Source organism: Tubulanus polymorphus, chromosome 3, assembly GCF_964204645.1.
Source record: "Tubulanus polymorphus chromosome 3, tnTubPoly1.2, whole genome shotgun sequence".
Taxonomy (NCBI): Eukaryota; Metazoa; Nemertea; class Palaeonemertea; order Tubulaniformes; family Tubulanidae; genus Tubulanus; species Tubulanus polymorphus.
The window spans coordinates 5,188,710-5,212,040 of record NC_134027.1 but is presented as its reverse complement, the minus strand read 5'-3'; the positions used below and the strand labels follow the sequence as shown (position 1 = coordinate 5,212,040).

Genomic DNA, 23,331 nt, shown 5'->3' with positions numbered 1-23,331 from the left:
TTAGTTATATCATCTTTTGATGTAGAATTGTTCGATTTGAGGGATTTTGAGTTCAGAAGGTTCAGTTACATACCGAGACCTTCCTCTGGTATTGAGCCGAGATCCAACATGAAATCACCTGAACCGATAAGTCAGGTGATAAACACCTTATTTTCTTATTGATAAGAGGCAGTGAGAATTAAGTGGTTTTCACTGTTTGTTTTTCCCAAGATAGATCAGCACCTGTAATCAGCGAATGATCTGATTTCCAGTTACGATGCATCCTGTCTGTAGGATCAGTACAGGTGCTGGTCAAAATAAGAACTTTCACCATAAGCTAGCTTTGCACGTAGTAAGTTAATGGCTGATCTGCGGCCCAATGGCATGAATTTTCAACATCGCAGAAATACCTGATATGTAAAATGTTACAGTTGTATATTCGCCAATAAGCAGAGAGGTTAGTATTATCCCGGCAGCTATCATAAATATAGATAAACACGTCTGTAGAACTGTGCGTTACGCTTCAGTATTTGTATGATAATATAGAGAACTGATTGAACTCCTGAAAAATACAGCGGCGGTTTCTCAATAATTTATGAAAAAATGATAAGTTCAAAAGTCGGCATTTCTATTCACGAACAATACGAGATCCATTTTCGCTAAGTTCTTAAACATGAAAAGTTCAAATTCACACACATAGGCGTACAGAGGGTTTGCATTATTTATAGGGTGAAAAAAAGAATTGTGACTGCCTCCACTTCATAAAAGTGCTCCAGGCATAACATCATAACGTCATATATTCCATCAAGACATTTCTCAGTGAAATTCAACTCTGAAAGTACCGTTTTTCATAGCTATCTTAGTTAATAAAGTGTTCTGTCAGTCAGTGCAATGTTTTATCTTGCTATTTGACATATTTAATGGTTAATAAGCAAACTGTTTACTATCAATGAGATAAGCAGTTACTGTAAAGGTTATCAGGCACTAGTTATGTAAGTTTTATGATTTCTTTGCTCTCCTGAACTTATCTTTATCGAATTAATTATCTCATTATTCCTTATTACTTACTGTCCTTATAATGAAGTTGATTTATTGCTGAAATGATGTTTTGATTAACATCCCTGTCTTATCATTGTTAGTGCACATTTGGAAAAGAATAACAACTATCCATCACTTAAACAGTTATGTTTTACGACAGTTCAATATTGCCTTATTGTTTTCTAGTTGATGCACTTGAGAAACTTGTAACTGATCAAATATGTGACATTTATACAGACTGAAGATATAAACATGCTGTTTTGAATTTACTGTTTTTGGAACAGCAGCAGAAACCGATAAAAGGATTTTGCCGAAATGAAAAAATCGATAATTTTTTATTGCATAAAGTTGTTAAACATCATCACTATCAAGTTTGGCGTAATGTAATTAGTTAGTTTGTGGATAGGAATGACATAATGTCTGGTGCAGTAGAATAGAAAGTGATTGAATACTAGAATCTACATCCCTGACATGAGTAATATGTTCCTTTAACCCTTATACTTCATCGCGATTGCAGTACAAATAAATCATTACCTCATCCCGTCAATCAAATGTCATCGATTTTACCTGTATGAAAATCTAGATTTTCTGAGGATGTAAATTTAATTTTGTCGAAAAATTAATTTTACTTTGTAAATCATAGGAAGTTTTCCTGACTTGATAGTTCAGGTGAAAACGGATATTCTGAATTCATGAGTTTGTTGTAGATTCCAGTGGAAATGATGCTCAAAGTAAATACAGACCAAAGGCTCATTGACTCATCATTCTTCAGCCTCCTGTGGTCCAGCAGTTAACAGCTTCAGTGTATCCAGATATATCTGAGGAGGTAGTTCTTAAAAACAAAGTAGAAATCTTCGAAAGGCGACATTTCCAAACTTAAACTACATCAATATTCATTTACTCAAGATGATGAAAAAAGGAAAGAACATGAGAATCATAGGAATTGCATGCACAAATGTTTTGATTTCCTTTAAACTAATTTTCCTGTCTTTCCCACAGACAATTCATATGATGTACCATAAATAAATCTTTATGAATTAAAGAAAAATATCTCAAATTGAATAAGCAGCAAAAATCTGTATGTCTGACCAATGACAGACTGGAGATGGCTGACTAGTTATGTGCCATTACTGATGACAGACGGATTATGAAATGCTTTGTTCTTTGTGTGGGATGTAGTTTTTTATCGATGGTGATGAAGACATCACCACGGATAATAACCAGTAGTTTATAATCTGTTTTCTTTTCATCTTGCTGAGCGTCGGCCACAGAGAATATTTTTACATTATTTCATACGCGTTTTATGGATCTTTCCAACGGGTGGCTTGAGGCATGAAGATAAAAATTCACCTTTATATCTTATTGGAGATTATTGAACTAGGATTAAGAAGATACTAAGCTGTAAACTGAGTGCCATTGTTCAAGGAATTGTTCTCAGCTCAAATATGCATACCTTGAATTTTTTCCTGAATGATTATGTGTCCACAGTGTCTGTCAGGTTTTTATTGTCAGGACAACTTCCATCCTTTCCGACACTTGGCAGGAAGTCACATTAACAGCCACCATTAGGCACTGTTCAGAAGAATGGTAAAAAATCTGACAATCTGCTGAAATGACGCGTCTTGTCAGCTCGTCTATCCGGCCCTGGCTGAGGCTGAGGTTTTTGGAATTTTTGGAGGACATTATCACAGAACTTTGATTTGAGATGATCCCAACTGTTCTTAATTGTATTCAGCGGTTGCTATGGATTGATTTGCAGCTACCGGTACCTGTCGTAAAGAGTTTTTCTTCCATCCGTCTCTCTCTCTCTCTTTCCCTCTCCGTGCTTTCTGTAGTACATGAATCAGACTTCATATTGATTATTGATAACCGTATAAAAATGTCCACAACCTGTATCGAGTATGCAGGACATTCGTGTTGGAAAACATGACTAGAAATCAGGACTTGTCGGGGAACGTGTGGCCATCCTCATGTTGTGCAGTGTATTCTGAAATGATCCATAGCCACTTGTGAGGTTTGATATTGGCTTCCAATGTTCTATTAACCCTTGGCATCATCGTGAATGATTACTTCAAAAATGACCACATCGGTTTTCATTCGTATAACATAGTTGATTATGTAAGAGAGCTCTTCGATGAATGATTTTGAAATGGAAGTTGAAGAAAATTTTCAATTGAAGTGAATTTTCAAAAGCAGTGAACTTCCTCCTCCATTTGCAGACCTCGTGGATGTATTCACTCACTACTTTGTTATTGACTTCAGTTTATTGATGGATGGTGCGTTTGAATTTAGGGCAACATTGTTGCAGTCCATTATTGCAGCAACTCTGATGAGCATGTTTTACCTACACACCTGTACAGTCCTACTGGATGATGCACCTCTTGCTACTATCTATCAAATGACTGACAGCTACGTGTGCAGCACCTATTAGAAAACAATCTGTCAATCAAACCTCACAACAATGTTGTTATGTATGTTACCTTAGTAACCAGGTCACCATGTAGAAGTTATTTCCGATCTTCAATCATATCAAATGTTTTCCAACATCAAATGGATACATTTGAAAGAGATACATCCAATCCCCTCACAGTTTCGTTTGACAAATCTCTCCTAATAGCTCGGGAAATAAGTTCGCAAGTCCATTACTTCTGATCAAAAGAACCCGACTTATGTCAGCTCAAACCATTTAGTTAAATGGTTGCTGTTATTTTAGCCGCCATTTTTACCACTTCAATTTAGAGCAGTCTAGTTGTCTGGGTGAAAACATTTACTAATTGAAATAATTGTATACCGCGCATACTTACAGTGTATTAAATCATTATCTAAATTAACTATAGTAATCATTATCATGAGAAATTCATTAAGCCAGGAACGTGAAAATGAATCAACAGAGTGCTTCTGACTAGAGCCTTTAGCGATATTCATTCATCCGTGTGTGATTTTGGATGTATGAAACTGAAACTACAGTTCTATACTAGTGGAGAATTAAGTTCATGTATCATCAATATAGCATTGTCAAATGTGCTTTTCATGTGGAATAATTCATCACATTGATACCCTCTAAACATTAAATAGTTAACTAGACTATATACTCACCCTCATATGAAATTTTCATTAGATATCTTATAAGATATTCTATTATTGACTCGTTACAATGTCAAGATCGCAGAAGTTGTCGGTAATGTATTTTTGATCATAGTTTTATTGTCTCAATTGATCTCATGATTGGTGCAATATACTTGCAATATTTCTCTTCCGAATCTAGCTGAATTAGTTTCAACATAAAACCCCCGTGGGAAAATCTCAAGTGTATGTTAAGTATACCTGAGAAATTCATTTTAATCAAGTGATTAAAGGAGTCGAATGTAAAAAAGCTTCTCATTGTCTTCAGTAAAAGAATACTTCAATTCAGTGACGGAAACAGATGAAGAGGTGACATATGAAAATCGGCCTCTTAATCAACCCATACGAAGGATAAACGTCAATTTCAGCCAACAGGAAAATCCGTACTGACAGCAAAGGTTTAGATCAGACAACTAAAAAGTTTTTGTCCCGTCGGAGTGGGAGGTTGAAATTGTATGAAACCAATGACAGCTAACCGAAACTACAAGTCCAATCAAGAAAATGAAATAATTTTAATCTGCAGAATGATAGTTGAATGATTTTAATGCCTGACTTTCTCATGAATTTTGTCATTATCGAATGAACCTTTCATCAAATTTTGCAAGGATTTCGGTAAAGTACAGTTTTCAAATTTACACCTGATTGAATTGGTTAAATTAGATTGGAGTCTGACTTGTGAAGCATGCATGCATTTGGTTTATCTGATCGGCTTAAAGTTCAACAAATTAATACGAAGTCATTACAGGGGTCACTATTATGCCAGTTCGCTAAATAATCCTTCAAAATTAGTGGCTTGTGAATTCTAATCTCCTCAGGATTAAAATATAACAATAAACAAGGATGAAACCTAATCTGAAATTCAGTTCTGTCTGAAGGCAACAATCAGAATGCTGTAGAGATTTGACGGAATCGGAGATGCTTTCCCCACATGACGAAAATCTGTCTACATATTTCACTACCGCAAGGGAAATGATGCGTTAGATTTGGGCATGAAGTTTGCACGCTCGATTTGACATCTTCTAAACTGATGGTCACATCATGGGAAACGTCTCTCTAAAGATGCAGGTGTCTTGACCCTTTGTATTTAGGAGACGATACAGTTTGAATTTCAACTATCGTCATTGTTCGTCAGGATTGTCGTATCTCGTTCGTTTCTTCGAGTCTAGTTTGAATATAATGCCGTTTGTTACAAGGTTTAAGCGTTAATTCTCCCAACAAACGAATTGGCAATTGTTTTTGTTTTATCAGATTTAATTCCCGTGAGGATGAATGCGGAGGCTCGTACCAAGATAACTTATCAACAATCGCTGGCTATTACCGATGTCGCCGATGAAATTGCTAAGATACTGGAAAATTGTCGGGATTAGAATTTTTGTTCGGAATACGCAAAGTTTGTTTATACTGCGGGAAATTTACATAATGAAACAGTCGCCTTATAATATTGTCTAGATTCAGCAGAAAATCGCTGGTCTCTCCCACTTGCGTGCCGCGGTGACTCAGACCTCCTCAAAAACTTTCAAACAACATGGCTGTGTTCTGTTGCCAGTGGTTACCGGGTACTTCTCGTAACAATGGAAATAAAAGATGAGGAAGTAAAACTGGAAGAAACCAGTGTAAAATAGCTGATGATGATGATTCACATGTGTAGATCGCTGCAGTTTCTGTTTTGAATTAAATTCCGCAGATTTTAAACTCGATTTAGACTCATTTGAATGCAAAGAGTTGCTCTCGTTATAGACGAGCAGTTTTCCGATTAGCTTCATCGTGATTTGCAAAACAATGTGACGACTTTTTGAAGTTTGCACCTCGTAATCGTTACTACCACTGTGAGAATGATCTGCATAATCTCTTTTTATATATAATAATCATAATATCTCTTCGATCTTATCAATTATATGAACTTCAGAAGGAGATTTCGATCACAACTTTAATCCTCAGTGATCGAAAATCCTAGATATAATGTATATACGAGTTAACAGTATTGAGCAGGTGTTCATCTTCACCTGTCAATAGTAAATACCTGTTGTGTTAATACAGCAATAGTAATAACCAACATTTCAACTGTTAATTAACTATACTCTAAAATCAGGTGTTATCCTTTCAACTGATGATAGGAAATGATCAAATCGTATTTTTCATAGAACTCGCTCTTGATTTTGATTTCAGAGTTAATGTTACGGTGTTTGAACTTAACATCGCCATTCATTAAACTTTGAAACGAAAACTGAATACAACATTTATACCGTGGAATGTGTAATTAAAATCCTACCTGGATTACTATCTATGTCTAACGAGGGACAACAGTCTCATGGTTCATTGTTGTTGCGAGTTATTAGGTTTCATATTTCAATACAAAGTATATTTAATGTCAAAAGGCTTAATTTAAATATAATTATTAGGAAGGCAGGTCATTGAAATATATACTAATATAGGTATTTTGTGTTGAATATAATAGGCACTATTTTCTAGAAAGACGTCTTGGCATTAGTCTTATTTTACGCCTTAAAAAGACTGAGAAACTAATTGTTATGATGAGACCATTTTAAGCCTATTCTATGTGTTAAGTGCCATAGCTCCTAATAGGTGTCCACTGAATAGTTGAAAAGAGGTATTGTTCCTGGACTACAGATGATCATGTTTGCAATGCCTCGTCTTTGTATCAGCCCGCATTTATAAGAAATGATTGACAGCTGTGATATATTAACCCTCGCCTCTCCAAGACATTTCAAGACATTCACGCCAACAAAGAAATGAACAAAATGAGCAGATTTTTCATGTCCGAGATACGTTTAAATTTGTCGTTGCATTGTTGTAGATAAAATGGCGAAAAAACTGAAGTGGAGTCAGCGCCTTAATTGTTTCTATGGTTGAGATTAGGACACAGTTGGAGGTAGAGCTAACTACAGAAATAGCTCGGTTATAGTAGCTTAACAGTCGCCTCATTTCTATAGGCAACCTCGGGCTAGGCTTAGATGTATTTAAATACACAAGAACTTTCAAGATGCCATCGGCAATCCATAAAAAGACATTAATTGTGGAAATTATTAGGGTGTGCAGCTATTTCATGCTTCTTTGTTGCGGTTCGTCTTCAAATTTGTTTCACGAGGGGCACCACAAAGACGCCGAAATTATAGCCCGGGTTGAGTTTCCCTTCGGGAAAGTACTTCAACTCTGGCCAGTCGCTAATGCGTGATAATAACAGCCGAGCTGTATCGAAACGCATTGTTCTCTTTCGATTTGATGGAAAAAATTACAACAATCGAAGTACGATTAAAAATACAACGCCATGACGACGAGTAGATTGTTCTCAGGTGTTAAAAGCGCCACCTCTAATGCAGGTTTCTGATTATAGTCTGTTTTTTTCTCAGGTGATAATTTGTCCACCTCCTACCTAGCCTCTATACGCTACCAGCATGATGTGGCGAACTCATTATCGTTCTTGTCCAGCCTTTTTTGGACACCATCACCCTTACTGTAACCTCTCCCACCAATACCAGGTTGTGTTTGAGATAATTGTAAGGCAGTGAGTGCTGACATGCTCTGTTCCTTTTGCTAGCGAGGGATAGGGCATTTTATAAACTTGAAAGGAGACGTTTTGATAGGTTTAAATTCCTATTCTTCATAAGCACTTCCACACGAAAATCCATCTTTGTTACAATCATCTGTATTGAGTCTTTTCATTTGCTCAAGTGAACGTGTCAGCTGCAAGTCCATAGTCGACGAAATGACAAGAAACCTTCCTTCGTATACTGATAGAAAGATATTAAATATGAATCAAAGGGGACAATCTAAACATAAACTATAGTGAACTCTATCTGTTAAACTGGTTGTGTGTTCCGGTAAAAGGAATTTTAATTGAAGCCCTGCGTATGTATTGAATAAGAAATAAGACACTTTAGGTAAATATATGGAATATAAAGAAATATTTTCCTTCATCGGTTCATCATTTGAAAAGGATTTAATACAAGAATGATATAAAATAGTGCAAATCTATAGGAGATTTGATTGAGCAAATATCGGCTCCATTAAGCCACCTACAACTAAGTGCAAGCCAAGAAAGAATGAAATGATTTTCATTCCCAACGCGCAGAATAGGAGCAAATATTTGTATGTGTGAAAATGTGTATCAAATGAAGAGAAAGATGTTATTCACACTTTCTAACAATGAATTCTTATTTCGTCGGTGGTCTGAAGGATTAAAATCATATCCTTATTTGACGCTCTTCGTGGAAATTTGATAACTGCTTAACTTTAACGGTGATTCAGACTATTTCTCAATCAATTCTATGAAATTTGAGATCACTATAGGCCTAAGTGTTGGTAGCTTTGGTAATTTTAAAAAGTAATGATGACAACACTGGCGATATATGATCTATGATTTTTTGTTTAAGATTTTGTTTAGATATTTAGAAAGTTTTATGCTTTTATGAACGTTTCCTTCGTCAATTTTTTACCCATGAAGATTAGTGCGCAGGGCCTGCAGAAATTGGTCAATTCTTTCATGAGGAACACTTGTCTGTCTCTACGTATTTGCTATTTTACGCCCGTGGCTACAGTCACTATATCTACATTCCTTAATGGAAAATACTGAACATTGTTCGTTATTCACCCAATACTAATATGTGTTTTTGCTAAAAGCTTCGCGAAGACGGGGAGATCATACAACCAGAAAATATCGGCCTACGGCGAAATCTCTCCGTAATTATTTGTGGTGAGATTAATTTTTGCGTTCTGGTATTCTCCGTGGAAACAGTCAATACTGGTGGCTCTATTATTGAGCAGTATTTTTCGTATGAAATATCATCGGTAATCTCTTTTCGTTTGAGCTCGTTTAAGCTCCTTCGCCGAGGTGCGGTTTGAAATATTCTTATCATTATACAGCTCAAAGACCAATTTGGTTCATACATAATCAACCTATTTGGTACGAAGTTATGTTTTATTTGATCGTCTTAGACCAGTCGAAACGCCACAACAATGTCATCAAAGAGCACAGACCTCACAATTAAAGATGAATTAAATATAGCCAAATTCAAACTCTTGTTCTGACACGTATTTTTGATAGGATTGCATTTAATGATTTGTTGATTAATCAGTTGAGTATGTGCGAAACGGTTTGTTGATCAAATTCTCAACACATGGTTGGATTTTCTGATATGTTTTCATACTGTGTTCGCAGAGACTTCTATCTTCTAAAATCAGCAGGATTTCGTTTCCGTGCTATCTTCGAAGTCTGGATTTCTGAAACTAAGAGCATTGAAGCTTACCATTCTACTTACCGGTTTACCGGTTCCCCTGGCCAATTAGAACTTGTAATAAATGTTCGAAGCATGTAGGGGGTAGGAAAGCATCATTGGGTATAGAGTATTCCCTACAGTGCCAGACTCAGTAATGATATACTTTCAAACAATCTGGAATGGTTCAAATTTCTGTTTTACACATTTTTTGCTTGCATTAACTTTGTGGATCAGTACACATCGGCGGCTAAGAGACAGGTGCTGAGCGAATAACTGTAGGGGTTTTAGCACAGCAGTGGCCCAGTCCTATTATCTTAATATTCTGGTGTTGCATCACATTCTAATTTTAAAAGCTTTCGATGTTTTTTGATAGGTCTTCATAAGTCGGAAGCCATTACTTAACTGTCAATATCTCACCTCCCATCTTTCTGTCGGATATCATCGGAAATAATCGACGTTTATCAAATCTCGTGGCTTCAGCTCGTAGTGAGATCCATCTCTCATTCGGAATTTGAATTTTCATTACTTCGAGTCAGAAATCATATTTCATGTTAACCGCACGAAATAGATGTCGGTGAAAGCTGATTCTCGGAATGGTTTCAGATTGACGACATGAGCACAAGAGTTTGTGATGCGTTTATTATTTCCCGATAGATATAGCTGTGCTAGATGAATTAAAAGGCATTTTCTCATAATGTGAAAATTCTGTCGTTAAATCGAGTATTCAAAATTTGATTTTTTTCACCGTACATTTCAATTTCATTGTTTGAATTTCAGTCAACCTGCACGCTATAAATCAGTATTGAAAAAAATTTGTGAAATGGTGAAATAAGATGAAAGCCTAAGCACTTTATAATGTGTAATGTGAATCTAGAAGAAACCGTGTTTGATTACACTTTCTGTTTACTATGAAATGATTAGGTGTTTGATTATTTCTGATTATGTCAATATAACTTCGCTCATTCCTCGAGTGAAAGTGCTCCCTTTTCTTTCCCTGTTTGATCTTCTACAAAGCTTCGTTTCCGTCTAATTTGCTTTCAATTGTTGCCCGCAGTTCTTGTTAGAACTCAATCGTTTTGTTCACCCTAAAACTATTTCCATGGCAACTTTTCCATTTGAATCTAGAAATGATGTATATGTCCATGGAAAACAGATATGGTTTTTAATGTTTTTTATTTATTTCTTTATTTGTAGGGAAAAATCATGGATGCTGTAGTTTGGTTGTTGATAATGCCGCTTGTCACCAAGAATGCGAAAAGGTAAAATCATACAGCTTTTAGAGTGGCTGGAACGTGGATGAAATTAGAAGCTATCACGTGGGAAAGAACAATATTGATTTTGAAATTATTACTGAACATTTCACTTTTTGACCTGAACTTGATCTGATCAGTTGGTTTGGTATCTGATATAGTGAACTCTGCTGCTTGTTTGTTGTTCACCTGCTGAATCTAACATGTTTAACCAGAGTAATTCAATCTAAGTTAAACAGGTTACATTTCCATCAAGTCGGCATTAAATGCATGTACCGATATCCCTAAAGCCCCGCAGTGTCAAACATCCTTACCACCCTCATACAGCGTATTATCATTCCTAGGATATTTGGTTATCTTGTAAGATTGGACCACAAACTGGGAATTATTCATCGAATAGGTATATTGATTACCAATGGCGCAGGGATATGTTAATTCCAAGTGAATTGACTTCTAGAATATTTCTGGATTGCCCTCTGCTCAATCAAAATAGTTTCCGAAAAACTTCCAGATACTTATTTTGCCTTTAGAAATATGTTCAAATAATTTGACTTTTTATGTTTATTAACTGAATTTGTTCAATTCGGATATTTTTCAGACCGATACGTATGGAACAGCTCGTTATCAGATGGAAAAATTGGCTAAACTCGCAGAAACTTGTCCATCATCTATGGTAATTAGATTGAATCGTACTTGCCGAATTCCCCTATGGAATACAACCAATCCGCGATGCCCGCCCCTTATATCCTTTTCATCACCCACGAATATGACTATCACTTCCTTGACTAAGCCACTGATAAACTGATAAGATGGATTTTATTTTCACCTGAGCTTTCCTGACAGCACGGGTTAGTGACTGTCGAGTCATCACCATCCATTCTGCCACTACGATAAAACATTAATTTACACCTCGTTGTGTCGAGGTATTTTTGATAAAACCTACTCTACTCCCGCGGGTACTGTCATGTATCTCATGTCATCAGTTTGAATTTATTCGCGTCGATTGCAACAATGTCACCAGTTAACGCTACGTTGTCTTGACGATTCACATCAATTGGTTATAAATTCATGATATTCTCATTTCACGCTGAATAACCGACATTCTTGACGTTCCGCAATTCTCTTCATTTAAAGTCAATTGTGCGTTCAAGAATGTGGAACATTGAGAATTTTCAGTGACAGCATTTCTACGAACGCAGGAAATTCTCGACAACGAAGACGGGGGTGTTTGAATGGGGAATATTGGAGAGATTCGATCTGTTAGGCTTAAGCCCAATGCACACGGCGCAGGAAGACATCGAAACATGGAATTAAACATGTTTGATCTGGGAAACCATGTGACTTGCTTCTCGTAAACGCACACGACACGGGAAAACGATCAGAAACATGTTTCTGTCACCTGCATCCTTGTTCTTGTTTCCCTGCATCGTATATGGATTGGGCTTTAGCCTTTCAAATCTGGTAGCTATGCTCTATATGGTTGTAACGACTAAGGTTTCTAAGGTATTACAGCGAGGAACACTTCTTGGGCTTGAATGGGAACCAAGATCGGTGGGATCAAGGGACCGTCCTGTGTTTGCTATAGATTGCAAACTCATTGTAAAAGGGTTAAAACTATTTTCCTCTGCTTGTCATCAAAGGCAGTAGTTGTGTCTTGTTTCAGCCGTTAATGAGGTGTTGGTTTGTTTAGACCATGCATCTCTGGAGGCTGATTTAAGTTGTCAAATGTTTCTCATGTCAGCGTCAGTCGTAGAGTGATGGATCTTCTCTTACTGCGACACTTGTTCGGCAATCAGGCTCAAATCAGCTCTTCGCTACATTACACCCATCAATGGCTATCCACCATCAGCTCATTGCTGCTGGACAAGGTATCATAGCGACGAATGATGCAAGTTGTGCGATGTTCTAGTTCTTACTTGACCATTTATACTTCAATACCATCAATAAGAAACTTAGGCTTTTGTCTAAGTTAGAATCTAGCTTAAGACTATGTAGCGATGATAACTCGTTTAATTCGAGGTTCGAATAGTTTTTGAAATAACCGAACAACCGGTAATCAAGTGCGATATTGGAATAGACGGGCTGTGCATGCATGACCTGCGTGTGTTTGGCGCTATATGACCTCAGGTTGTTAATTGCTCGTCGGGTATTACATGGACATACAGCGACCGGATTTCCCGTCATCTGACATCGCGCTGTCTCCTAGCGACCAGTCAACTGTCAATCATTTCCACCAATGCCCGAGACAAAAGGTTGCCCGAAAGTTTTTGTTAGGATTGCACAAATAAAAACAAGTCCGTTGAGACTGGGGCGAGTGAGTGATTCAGCGTTCAATTCTGTCAGACAATAAAACTCAACCTTATTAGGCTCGGCTTCGTTATTTTTACGTTTAGCTTCCAATTTAAGACCTGTATACTTTTTCTTTATAGTATGAATGATGATTGTAAAATCACATGAATCAAGGCAATATGTTTGCTGAACTGAGATTTCTTATTATTGAAAACAGATTTTCTGGCGTGAATCTTAACAAATTTTAGAAATTACATATAAGGGGTGCTCAAACTTTGAAATATGAATATATATGTTACTTTTTCATCAGATTCGGATTTATAACTTGGTGGATTTTGCAATTTCATTGTGAAACGAAGTTCTCATGATCGTGGCCTCGGTACAGCAGTTGGGCAGCTGATACAGTCGTATAGCCGAATCTATAAATTTAATCTTCGACCAGTTCATATAATCTACAAGACCAGTTTGATTAGTGATTCTCTCTTCTTTGTGACACCAGTATCCAATTAAATCGACTTTTCTCTGACCATTGACAATGTACACTGACCAGGCCACAGTTGCGTCAGCTAAATAAAGTTGTGAACAATTGGAAAACTCTTTTACATTTGATTACATGTCATAGAAAATCCCATAGATCTAGGCTTGAAGAATGTACTTATGAATTCATATAACCTTTGCAAATAATTGGAACTGCGTTTTTGAAAATCATGTGTGACTTATATTAGGTATATTAATAATGTACATTTTTTTCTAATTGACAGTCAGACATGTGGAGATGCATTAACAATACATTTACAGGTAAGTTTTCGTAACCTAGCAACATACTGGCGGATAAACTTCAAAAAGTAGTGAGTTCTTGCCAGAGGCGGTGCAATGTTCATTTGTCAGGCTTTAATATCTTCTTTCATAATGTCGTTTATAGCAATTTTCAAAGGTAACTAATGGTAACGAAATGAGCGAACCATTCCAATAGTTATCATTTATTCTAAGGACTTCTATAATGGAACCGTATAGTCCTAAATTAAAAGCATGGGTACTGAATTGAAAAGAAATATATACTCTGGCAAATTTTATCATTTTCATCATCAAGTTCATATATATCGAATACCTTAAATCCATTACGAAATACGTGTTTTAATCGTGTTTGTTTGATGCTGTTGAGAAGTATTGAAGAAGTCTGTATATATATGTGTGTGTATGACTAAGATGGGTGGGGTTGCATCAAACTCAGTTGCTATCTAGAGAAAGTGACTATCAGTAATTGACGTTTGTCTTCTATGCAGAAAAACTGCAGTCGAATTCTGTCCATTAATGATACCTTTTAATGCTGATTTTTCATTCTATATTATTATTATGTGCTAATATGTGATGCCCAGTACTTCTTATAATGCTACATCATTTGATAACCTCCTACATACATCCTGTCCTATCCTATTTCTCACCTTGTCTCACCTTATCTTACATAAACCAATAAGATAAAATCATGCGCAACAAATTTTTTAGGTGTAAGAATAGATTAGATCTCCACTTTATACAAGGGAATATCTATTTTGATATTTACAGCCATACAAGAAATTAAAGTATGGAATGGCCGACTATGCTGCGATTCGATATTGTCTGAAGGATGTGAAAGAAACTGCCGCAAAGTAAGTTTTCTAAGATTGCTACTTTAAGAGGGAGATGGTTGCGTCGTGATTCAAATGTAGTTTCGTTTTTCATGAAGTGCCGGCACTTCCAAACATCCAGTTTTAAATTGCCAGTAAAAGTGATATAAGTAGGATTTGATATCTTGTCTATTAATGCCACATTGATAGACACCTAAAATCCTCATTTAATCTGACAGTCACAGCAATGACAAGTCAATAATGGTAATTCTACCATTTCTTTTTTTGATTGAGGCACTTATAAAGACTCACACACCTCTGTGTTTTTATTTGTTGCCTTGACAACTTCATCATATAAGTTTAAAGATGTTTCCACAACACTGTTATTGTGATGTGAAAATTATGCTTGAAAATATAACGTAATCGAAATTTACAAAATACTTCTCCAAATGGAAAGACAATTTTCTAAACGGTAGAATTCTGATTAACAACAATGAACACTGTAGTTATAAATAATGGAGATTTCTCTGAGTTTATGGGTTATTGACATACCGTAATGTTTATACAGGTTTCTATGGCCTCATTACGGGTACCAAATCTACCATTATGGGTATGGCATGGCGCATTGTTTGGTGACAACCCCCTAACTTGATTGAGTGTAATGTGACGTGGCATGTTATTTATTCCCAAGAAGATAGTTTCTGTTGTTTACGGAGAATGTGTTGTCCCTCATTAATGGCAACATTACCTCGCACAAGATAATTATTTCCCATCTTGTCGTCATTTTCCTTTTCTCAGAAAGCTATTTCCTGCCTAGCTCTCGCAAAATGGGACTAAAGAGTAAACTGAGCTGTATTTTTTTATAGAATTCATTTATATCATGCTACTGTAAATATATAGAAATCTTCAAGAGAATGATTTTCATGATTGTTAGCGATGTAATTAGCTGAAACGACTGCACTTCTGCTGCCCTTTTCAAAGTATGAACTAACTGGCCAGCATGCCATTGATTTAGGGTCGAAATGTTATCAATATTGATCAGCGGACTGTCTGCGATGTAGCAATTTGGTAAACGGGGCAAAATTATTTCGCCGCTCTCATAATGGTGACTGATGCCTGAGGTAAATAACGAACGTGCCCGGTAAGGGTTATAAGTAATCAACTAACGAAATTAACGACAACAAAACCATCGGTAACGATAATGATTGGTAACCAAGCTGACAGTTTGGTAATTGTTGTTTATGGTCTCAGATGGTGTGAGGTGTCGCGTTCGAAAAGAAACCTGTAGCTCCTAATAAGCAGTGTCTGGAAAGTTTGCTGTACCAATATGGACAGTATAGCAGCTTTGAAGCAATGCACGGCTATGATTTTATAGATGCAAGACTTGTGTCCGATTATAGAATTTGTGATGGAATTTGTGGAGGAGGACTGATATAGAACGCATAATGATGTCCTGAATGACTTTAGTGGTTGCAATATTGATATAACTATCGGTGCACCATATTCTATAAAGCTGTCATCACAATCCTTAATGTTATTAATATTGAGAAGAAAGTGCCGTGTCAGTCTTTGAGTAATAGACAGCATACAGTGTACCATTAAGACGATGGTTTATCACTGATATATTACCACATTCTTCTCCATCAAATATATAAAATATAGCTGTGGTTAAGTGTATATAATATACAATATAGAGTATGATTACATCTATATTTCTAATGTCCATTAATAATCCCATGTTTCTCATTTTTATGCTGCCTAATTTGATCATTAGGCTTTCAATAATCAGCACATTTCTCTATTGGGACATTGGCTTATGGACAGCTTATTTGGTTTTTCTGTTACAGGACAAGCCCCGACTTGAAGCCACTATTCAATATATTGAGGTTTTTTAGGTTATATTTTGTTATCGAGTATAAATCATTCGGGACGTTTTCGTATCTACTACAAAGAAAAATCCCGAATAAGATAACATTTGTAGGCCTGTGTACCGGATATTGGTGACTGGTTGTCACAGGATACGAAAATTGTCGATGATCTTAGCGGATCGCAATCAGCTAGTCAATAAAAAAACATTAATGCGAATGACGGTGATTCATGATTTGAGAACCTCTTTCTCCCTCTTACTCTCATAGCAAATCTATCCATCAGAAAATGATTCGCAATAATAGAAATTCGGTTTGCACACATACAGTCATTGAGCACTCAGTCGCGTTCATTTCTCCCTCTGTCTCATTCTCTTTCGCTTGGACTGATCAAATTTCTCATTGCGTGATGCAGGTTTTTCATCCGAAACATAATTCTGTGATAATCATTTTTTCTCTGTTCGGAAATAACGGACATATATTTTCGTCGAAATTTAGTATAACGCGCCCGAGATTGAATTTGTGTCCCGTTCCCGAAAAATCTTTTTCCATGCTACGATCTGATCGAATTTGTACGTTGCACGTGGACGGGTAATGTTCGGTATTGGGAAAAGAAAATTTCTGCTCGCCAAAATTCGTGGCCATCAAATAAATTGGAAATCTGTTTCGTTTTCATGGAGTTTTGATTGCAATGGCATTTCCTATAATACAGTTATTATGAGTGCGATATTAAAACTGTAAACGTTGTTTATTTTAGACAAATAACCTGAGATCAATGATGAATAAAAGCTTTTTTTACTGGCAACGATGCAATATATGCCCCCGCAATTACAATTTCAGGTAGCTTAAGTCATTCAGTACATGATTTCAGCTTTAATAGCGCAGAAAAGCTGTAAGATATTAGATGCGTAGTGGGGAGTCCTTTGATTATTTCTTTTCATCGAATATAGAACTATCGAGGTCATGAAAATTCGCAGAAAAATATGAAGAGAAAGTGTACACACAAAACCGGAATTTAGGGCTTATGATTTTTGTGAGAATTTATGAAATGAAGTCAAGTGCGTTAATTCAAAGTTATATAGTTTCATTTTTCACCAATTTTCAAAATTTCTGTATGTATTATCAAAATAAGCCCTACTGACTCCTTGAAACTGAAACTTTACTTTAATACATCATGATGGTTCCTATCACAACATATAAGGCTGAACACATAGTTCGCTCCAGTTCCTCAAGGGACTTACCTGCAGTCCTTATATACAGCGAGCATCTTCCAGTCGATAGTTAAAACTAAATTGGAAACTAATGATTGCCAAATCTCAAGGGTGCAATGCAGAATTATACGTATGGTTTCTTTAGTGCTATCTCACGTTAGCATCTGGGGTATTCTACGAGGAAATTGAATAGATATTGCAAGGCTTCGGAAGGAAGCTCCATCGAGGAAGATGGTTGAGTGATGGGAGATTATTCGGATGACTTGGTCTGTCATGTCATTCGAGTGAAATGAAATACCGCGAGACCACTACGATAGACTACGGGATTTACCAGACTGGACGAGGATTATGTAACTCCGGCAAATAGGGAATTGGTTTGTTTTATTCCCAGTTCATATAAGGTTAACTTTCGCCATAGTATACTCTAATTGGTGACATGGTTGAGCAGTTAAGCTAAATGTTAAAAAGTTAGGCATCATTGAGTCCCAGCTGAAACAAAAACAAACTTCTGAAACTCTGATCTTGATCGAGGTAGATGGTTCGGTGTTTGCACAGTCCAGTCCAATTATAATTACATTTTGATGACCTCTATTTTCAGGCTGTATCTCGACCCGCTGCGGAAGCATCTTGCGACAAAGGTGGATCTGAAGAAGCTTTTTACCAATGTTTAAATCGTCAAGAAGGTTCGTTTCTATCCTCGATGAAATTTTTAAGATTCAAATTTTAATGATCATGGATGTTTTATTTGTCCTTGAGGCTGGGGTGTACTACAAAGTGTCGAGTTTTACTAGCGAATAAACTCAAAGCCTCGTCATATCAAAGGCATCGATTTCTTAACAATTTTTATATTTCATCTATTCACGTGTGAGCTTTGACAAATCCTGATAATCAATTCGTTCTCATAGGCATTTTACATTGTGAATATCGTGGCTATTCGATAAAAGACATTTCCATAATTTAGTATGAATATCACCGATAGTTGGGAGATATCTGATTGTTTTTAATGGCTGGACCCTCAGCACTTGATTATCCAATGTTATAGCTTCGTTTTCTGGTGTCCACCGCATTGAGGATTTTCCGGCTTACCATAATGTGTGTTCAGCATAGAAATCATCTCATTTAATGTATTAGATGGTTATTTATGGCGACGTGTGATAGTTATTGGTTAGGACAGTTTGGTAACTGTAGTGATCGGCTAAATGGGCTAGACTTTCCATTTGATGACATCTAAATGAGAACCTCTCCTATAAAACACATCTCTTTGATTTCCCCTAAAGTTTCCAGATTGTGACTCCATTAGTGATCTGTGGAGTGTAATCTCACGCGAATCAAAATGGAAAAAGATTCTTCTGGGAAGTTTCCCATAATCGTCAGAAACTTTCTCACGAGTGTTTCTTTGTTTTAGATTTATCTTTCGTCATTATTTTTGTAGCATCAGTAGTACACTGTCAACATCGAACTTCTTAAACTTCTGTTACTGAAATCCTTAGGTCATTACCCCATATTGCGTCAAAACAATTTTATATTTTGGAAAGAATTTGGATAAAGATCAACTTTGGATTTTGTCTGGGTTGATATGTCGTTAGATAGTGATTATTCTCTATAGGGGTGGTGCATTAACTAGCTGATTTGTCACCCCTGACAGCCATGCGACATTCTAACAGGAAATAGAGGTCGTTAACAGTTAATAGCTTACTGAGGTGTTTCCTTCATAAACCGAGATAACACCATGCAACAGATACATTCCAACTCCAGTTACTTCAGCCTTTCACTGTGCACTAAAATACAAAGCTAGATACATTCATTTGAAAACATTTGAAGAAAATCTAAAAAAGATTTTGTTTGGGTATCAGGGGCCTTAGAAGATCCAATCCTCTTTTTGCTAGGTTGAAAGTAGAATCAGCTATCTTAGAAATATAGAAACTCTAAGGTGCTCTACATGATCCAGAGAGATTTACTTGGTCATTGGGATGCTACTGATAAAAGACCTTTGGAATACTTTTTATTTTCAGGAAGTCAATGTTGTAACGCTGGATTGACCGATCAGTGTAGATGGATTTGTAAAACATTGATTCTACAGGAGGTGACACTTACTAATGAAAAACAGCAAGCATTACGTGATCATTGCTCCTCAACTAGTTCCACAATACTAACATGTATACAAAATCAAACTCAAATAACTGAACTAGAAAATCCTAAAGACAGTAAGTGAACTTGTAATTGAAAAATTTCATTTTGAGTAACTGATTCTCTGAATACAAATCGTTCAAATTAATATTCATGAAAACATGAAATTTTCAAAGGGAAGAGTTAAATTTCATCTGATTTAATATTTCCTATTCTTTACAGTGATCCCGTGTTGTAACTCAGCACGTACGGCGCTTTGTAAGAAAACTTGTACTGAAGCTTTACAGACAAAGAAAACACAGGATGAAGTCGCTAATAGTCTCATACTGGGATGTGGACATCCGAATCCTCTTGTAAGTATAGAGAATAACCCTGTAAATGTGGATTATTCCGAAAGCATCTCAGGACACAATGATGCATCTTATCCTTTTAAGAAGATACATTGTGTTATCTTTTATGTCTTGGTACAGAACTACTCAATCAATAGTTTGTTAGGGAAAACAGTTCTTAACAATTTCACTTCATTTGTCATTAAGAAAATCACAATAAACTGTTTACTCCCACCAGCTTATAACAGCGACAACATCAGCAAAGGGCTTATTGTCAGTCACTAGCAAGAACCCTCTGGAATGAAAAAGGAAAAAGTACTGACTCCTGATTAGCTTAACGATGGTAGAAAGTAAAGTGAACTGTCATTCCTGTCAGATCTTACAGGTTCTGTTAGACGCTGATAACAAAAGCAAACGGACATTGAATTAGTCTATACGGAATTACCAAATCCCGTGGGTGTTTTTCCCGACATTGTGAGACAGCTCATGGTTTGCATTCTATGTAGGCTAGAAGATCTAGAGAAAGAAACTGAATAATACAAGAAATAAACAATACAGTACCCGGTATACTGTTTGATACTTGAATTCTAGAATTTTATTTTAAAACTCAAATGTCTGAAGAGAGCAGAAATGTAATTGTGGCTAGTCTATCTAATGGCTTATTCATTATTTTATGCATTATAGGACCCACTTTGGCAATGCTTCCTGGAAAAATCAGCTGAACAGAACAGCATCCAGAAACCTAATCCACATGACATATCCGGAATGGATGGTGCTAAATTACATTGTTGTAATTTAGCGAAGAGTTATAGCTGTAAAGAGTCGTGCAGTAAGGTATGGCAATATTTTGAAAGAAAATGATATTTACAAAGATTTGGCTATTGGTACTTCTTGTACATCATTATGAATTGATACATGGATATCGAACTTTTAACTAGAATAGTAAAAGATTTTCATTTATTTCCAAATATCCGACAGAAATGTACAGATTTACCTGTGAGTTTACTGACGCTACAGGTTCATTCCATTATGATTTAGCTGTTGACTGGTATGATGATAAATGCACCTCTTGCTCCTGGGACAGGATTAGTTCAATGTTTAGTGCTTTAGAGGCCATTACCATTGACAGCAATTACTAGCCAAGATGAATAATGACGTTTGCCATTCAAATAGACTTTAAACATTATGGCAGCATTTATGGTACTGAGAGCTTGTTAATTGGTGTATCAAAATCTCAGTCATACGTGTAGTATCAACAAGCAATTCATTTATTACTCGAATGTTCATTGGTATGCTCATTGCTATGATATATCTTAATGCTTGACAATAAAGAAATTGAGTTAGGTAACACAACAATGATTTGACAGAAATGATTCATCCATCAATGTGTAACTAATAGAATAACGTAATACTAAATTTCTAAGATAGAAAATGACATTTTCCTATCATTTTGATTAATGCTAGATTGACATTATTTTCTTTGAAGATGTACAGTAAAACCTGGATGAACAGCTGGAAGGAATTTAAAACAAATTGTCAGCATGTCCCGTCTGAGGAAAAATTACGAGCTTGCATAGAAGCAGGTAATGCGGCGGCCATTTTCTTGTTGTAGCAATTTTTGTGCCTTTAAGATGATAAACAGTCTAATTTATGATTACGTAATTTGGACGATTTAAACCCTCGACTTAAGTGTTTCACCTCATTTAATTTGCATTGTGGACACTTATGATGATCATCATCAACAGTCGGATGAAACTGAAGATTGATTCATTAATCATCGTTATTCTGGGTTGTTGTTGGTAACGATAAACTTGTCTATCGTCTGGTTGTCAAGGGTTGTTACTGTTTTCACATCTTATCCATCAATTGTTACCATTACAGCCCTTTAATTAGATTTCACGTAACTTCAATTTACAAAAAAGCTTTTGCGTCATTACACAAATTGGTCGCTGAATTCAATTTTGAAATTGCAAAAGTCTGTTCGCATTAGGCACAATTTTTGGGATGATACTCTCAAGATTCTAACAGCTATTATTTGAAATGTTTCATGTAGTTGAAAGTCCATGTAAGATGGGGTGTGATGGGTTGAATTATTGTAATAATTTCAACCACCGCCCAACGGAATTATTTCGAAGCTGCAATGCACAGGCAGATAAAGAGGCTAGGAATACTGCAGCAATGTGGCAGATGGGTTCAATTGCGTTACCACAAATTCATGTTCCTGCACTGGGTATGTCAATAAATTTTTCAAAAACCATTTCAGAATATTTCAATCCGCTTATTCTCATTTTTACCTTTTTTCTGAACCCTCAGATGTGAAAAAATGTAAACCAGAATTATGGAAATCAATCACATGTGCTTTACAAGTGAAACCTTGTCATGGTAGTACTCAAACGAATAAACTATGCAAGTAAGTATATAAAATATAACAGATTTTACGAGGTGTAATTTATTCTGTATAGCATTTGAAAGAGCAGACATTACAGAAAGCTTTTTATTTCAAATGATTCTTACAGATCATCATGTATGGAGGTTTTGCAGCAATGTCTTGACTCAAAAAACATCGATAAAAGTGAGACATTATGTAACATGTTGGCACCAGTTGATGATAATGCACCTTGCGTTTCACTTTATCAATATCTCTGTAAGTAGATCTTGTGATATGTTTGCTCATGCAAATCTTAAATGGAAATAAGGACATCTGGTGATATATCGATAGCTTACTTTCATGGTGAGTTTTATGTCTTTTTTTAGCTGTCAGTCCTGATCGATCTCTTGAAAGGCGAGAAGTATCACATCCGTGCAACCCGAATCCATGTACCAGTTCACATGTTTGTCTGGTGAATAGACGCAAGTGTCGTCATCCATCTCACTGTAAACCATATATATGTAGACCAGGTAAGTCTATCAGCATGAAAGATGTTATCAAATTATTCAAGTTTGCCCTTAAAATACTAAACGGTAGAAGCTAATGAACTGTTTCATTCGATTTGTGCCAGGATGTCCTGTTGGTGGTATGTCCCAGATGTATGTACCAAAAGGAAATTACGTCTTGACACCAGTTCCTTCCTCAGTCCCTGGATGTTACAAGCTTTGTAAATGTGGGCACAGCAATAAACTTAATCACTGCATTGATTTGCCTTGCCAGAAGACTCGCAGCTGCCTTTTAAAAACAACTGGATTTGATAAAGGTAAAAAATACGTATTTTCATATGCATAGCCTAACTTAACTAGATAATTTTGTATACGTATTTATATGCTGTTCAATATTTCTTATTTCTA

At 36.2% G+C, this 23,331-nt stretch overlaps 1 protein-coding gene across 1 annotated transcript in view; it reads left to right on the top strand.

The window, feature by feature from the left end:
- The window catches only part of LOC141901222 (reversion-inducing cysteine-rich protein with Kazal motifs-like), a 42,587-nt gene that overhangs the window by 16,415 nt on the left and 2,841 nt on the right, over positions 1 to 23,331 (top strand). The window contains exons 2-15 of the mRNA XM_074788331.1: positions 10,569 to 10,633; positions 11,223 to 11,297; positions 13,675 to 13,711; positions 14,477 to 14,559; positions 18,192 to 18,276; positions 19,606 to 19,797; positions 19,943 to 20,073; positions 20,734 to 20,883; positions 21,536 to 21,632; positions 22,103 to 22,279; positions 22,363 to 22,459; positions 22,566 to 22,693; positions 22,804 to 22,947; positions 23,049 to 23,240. Of these exons, the coding sequence (XP_074644432.1) occupies positions 10,569 to 10,633; positions 11,223 to 11,297; positions 13,675 to 13,711; positions 14,477 to 14,559; positions 18,192 to 18,276; positions 19,606 to 19,797; positions 19,943 to 20,073; positions 20,734 to 20,883; positions 21,536 to 21,632; positions 22,103 to 22,279; positions 22,363 to 22,459; positions 22,566 to 22,693; positions 22,804 to 22,947; positions 23,049 to 23,240 (1,653 nt within the window). The remainder of the gene's footprint in view (positions 1 to 10,568; positions 10,634 to 11,222; positions 11,298 to 13,674; positions 13,712 to 14,476; positions 14,560 to 18,191; positions 18,277 to 19,605; positions 19,798 to 19,942; positions 20,074 to 20,733; positions 20,884 to 21,535; positions 21,633 to 22,102; positions 22,280 to 22,362; positions 22,460 to 22,565; positions 22,694 to 22,803; positions 22,948 to 23,048; positions 23,241 to 23,331) is intronic.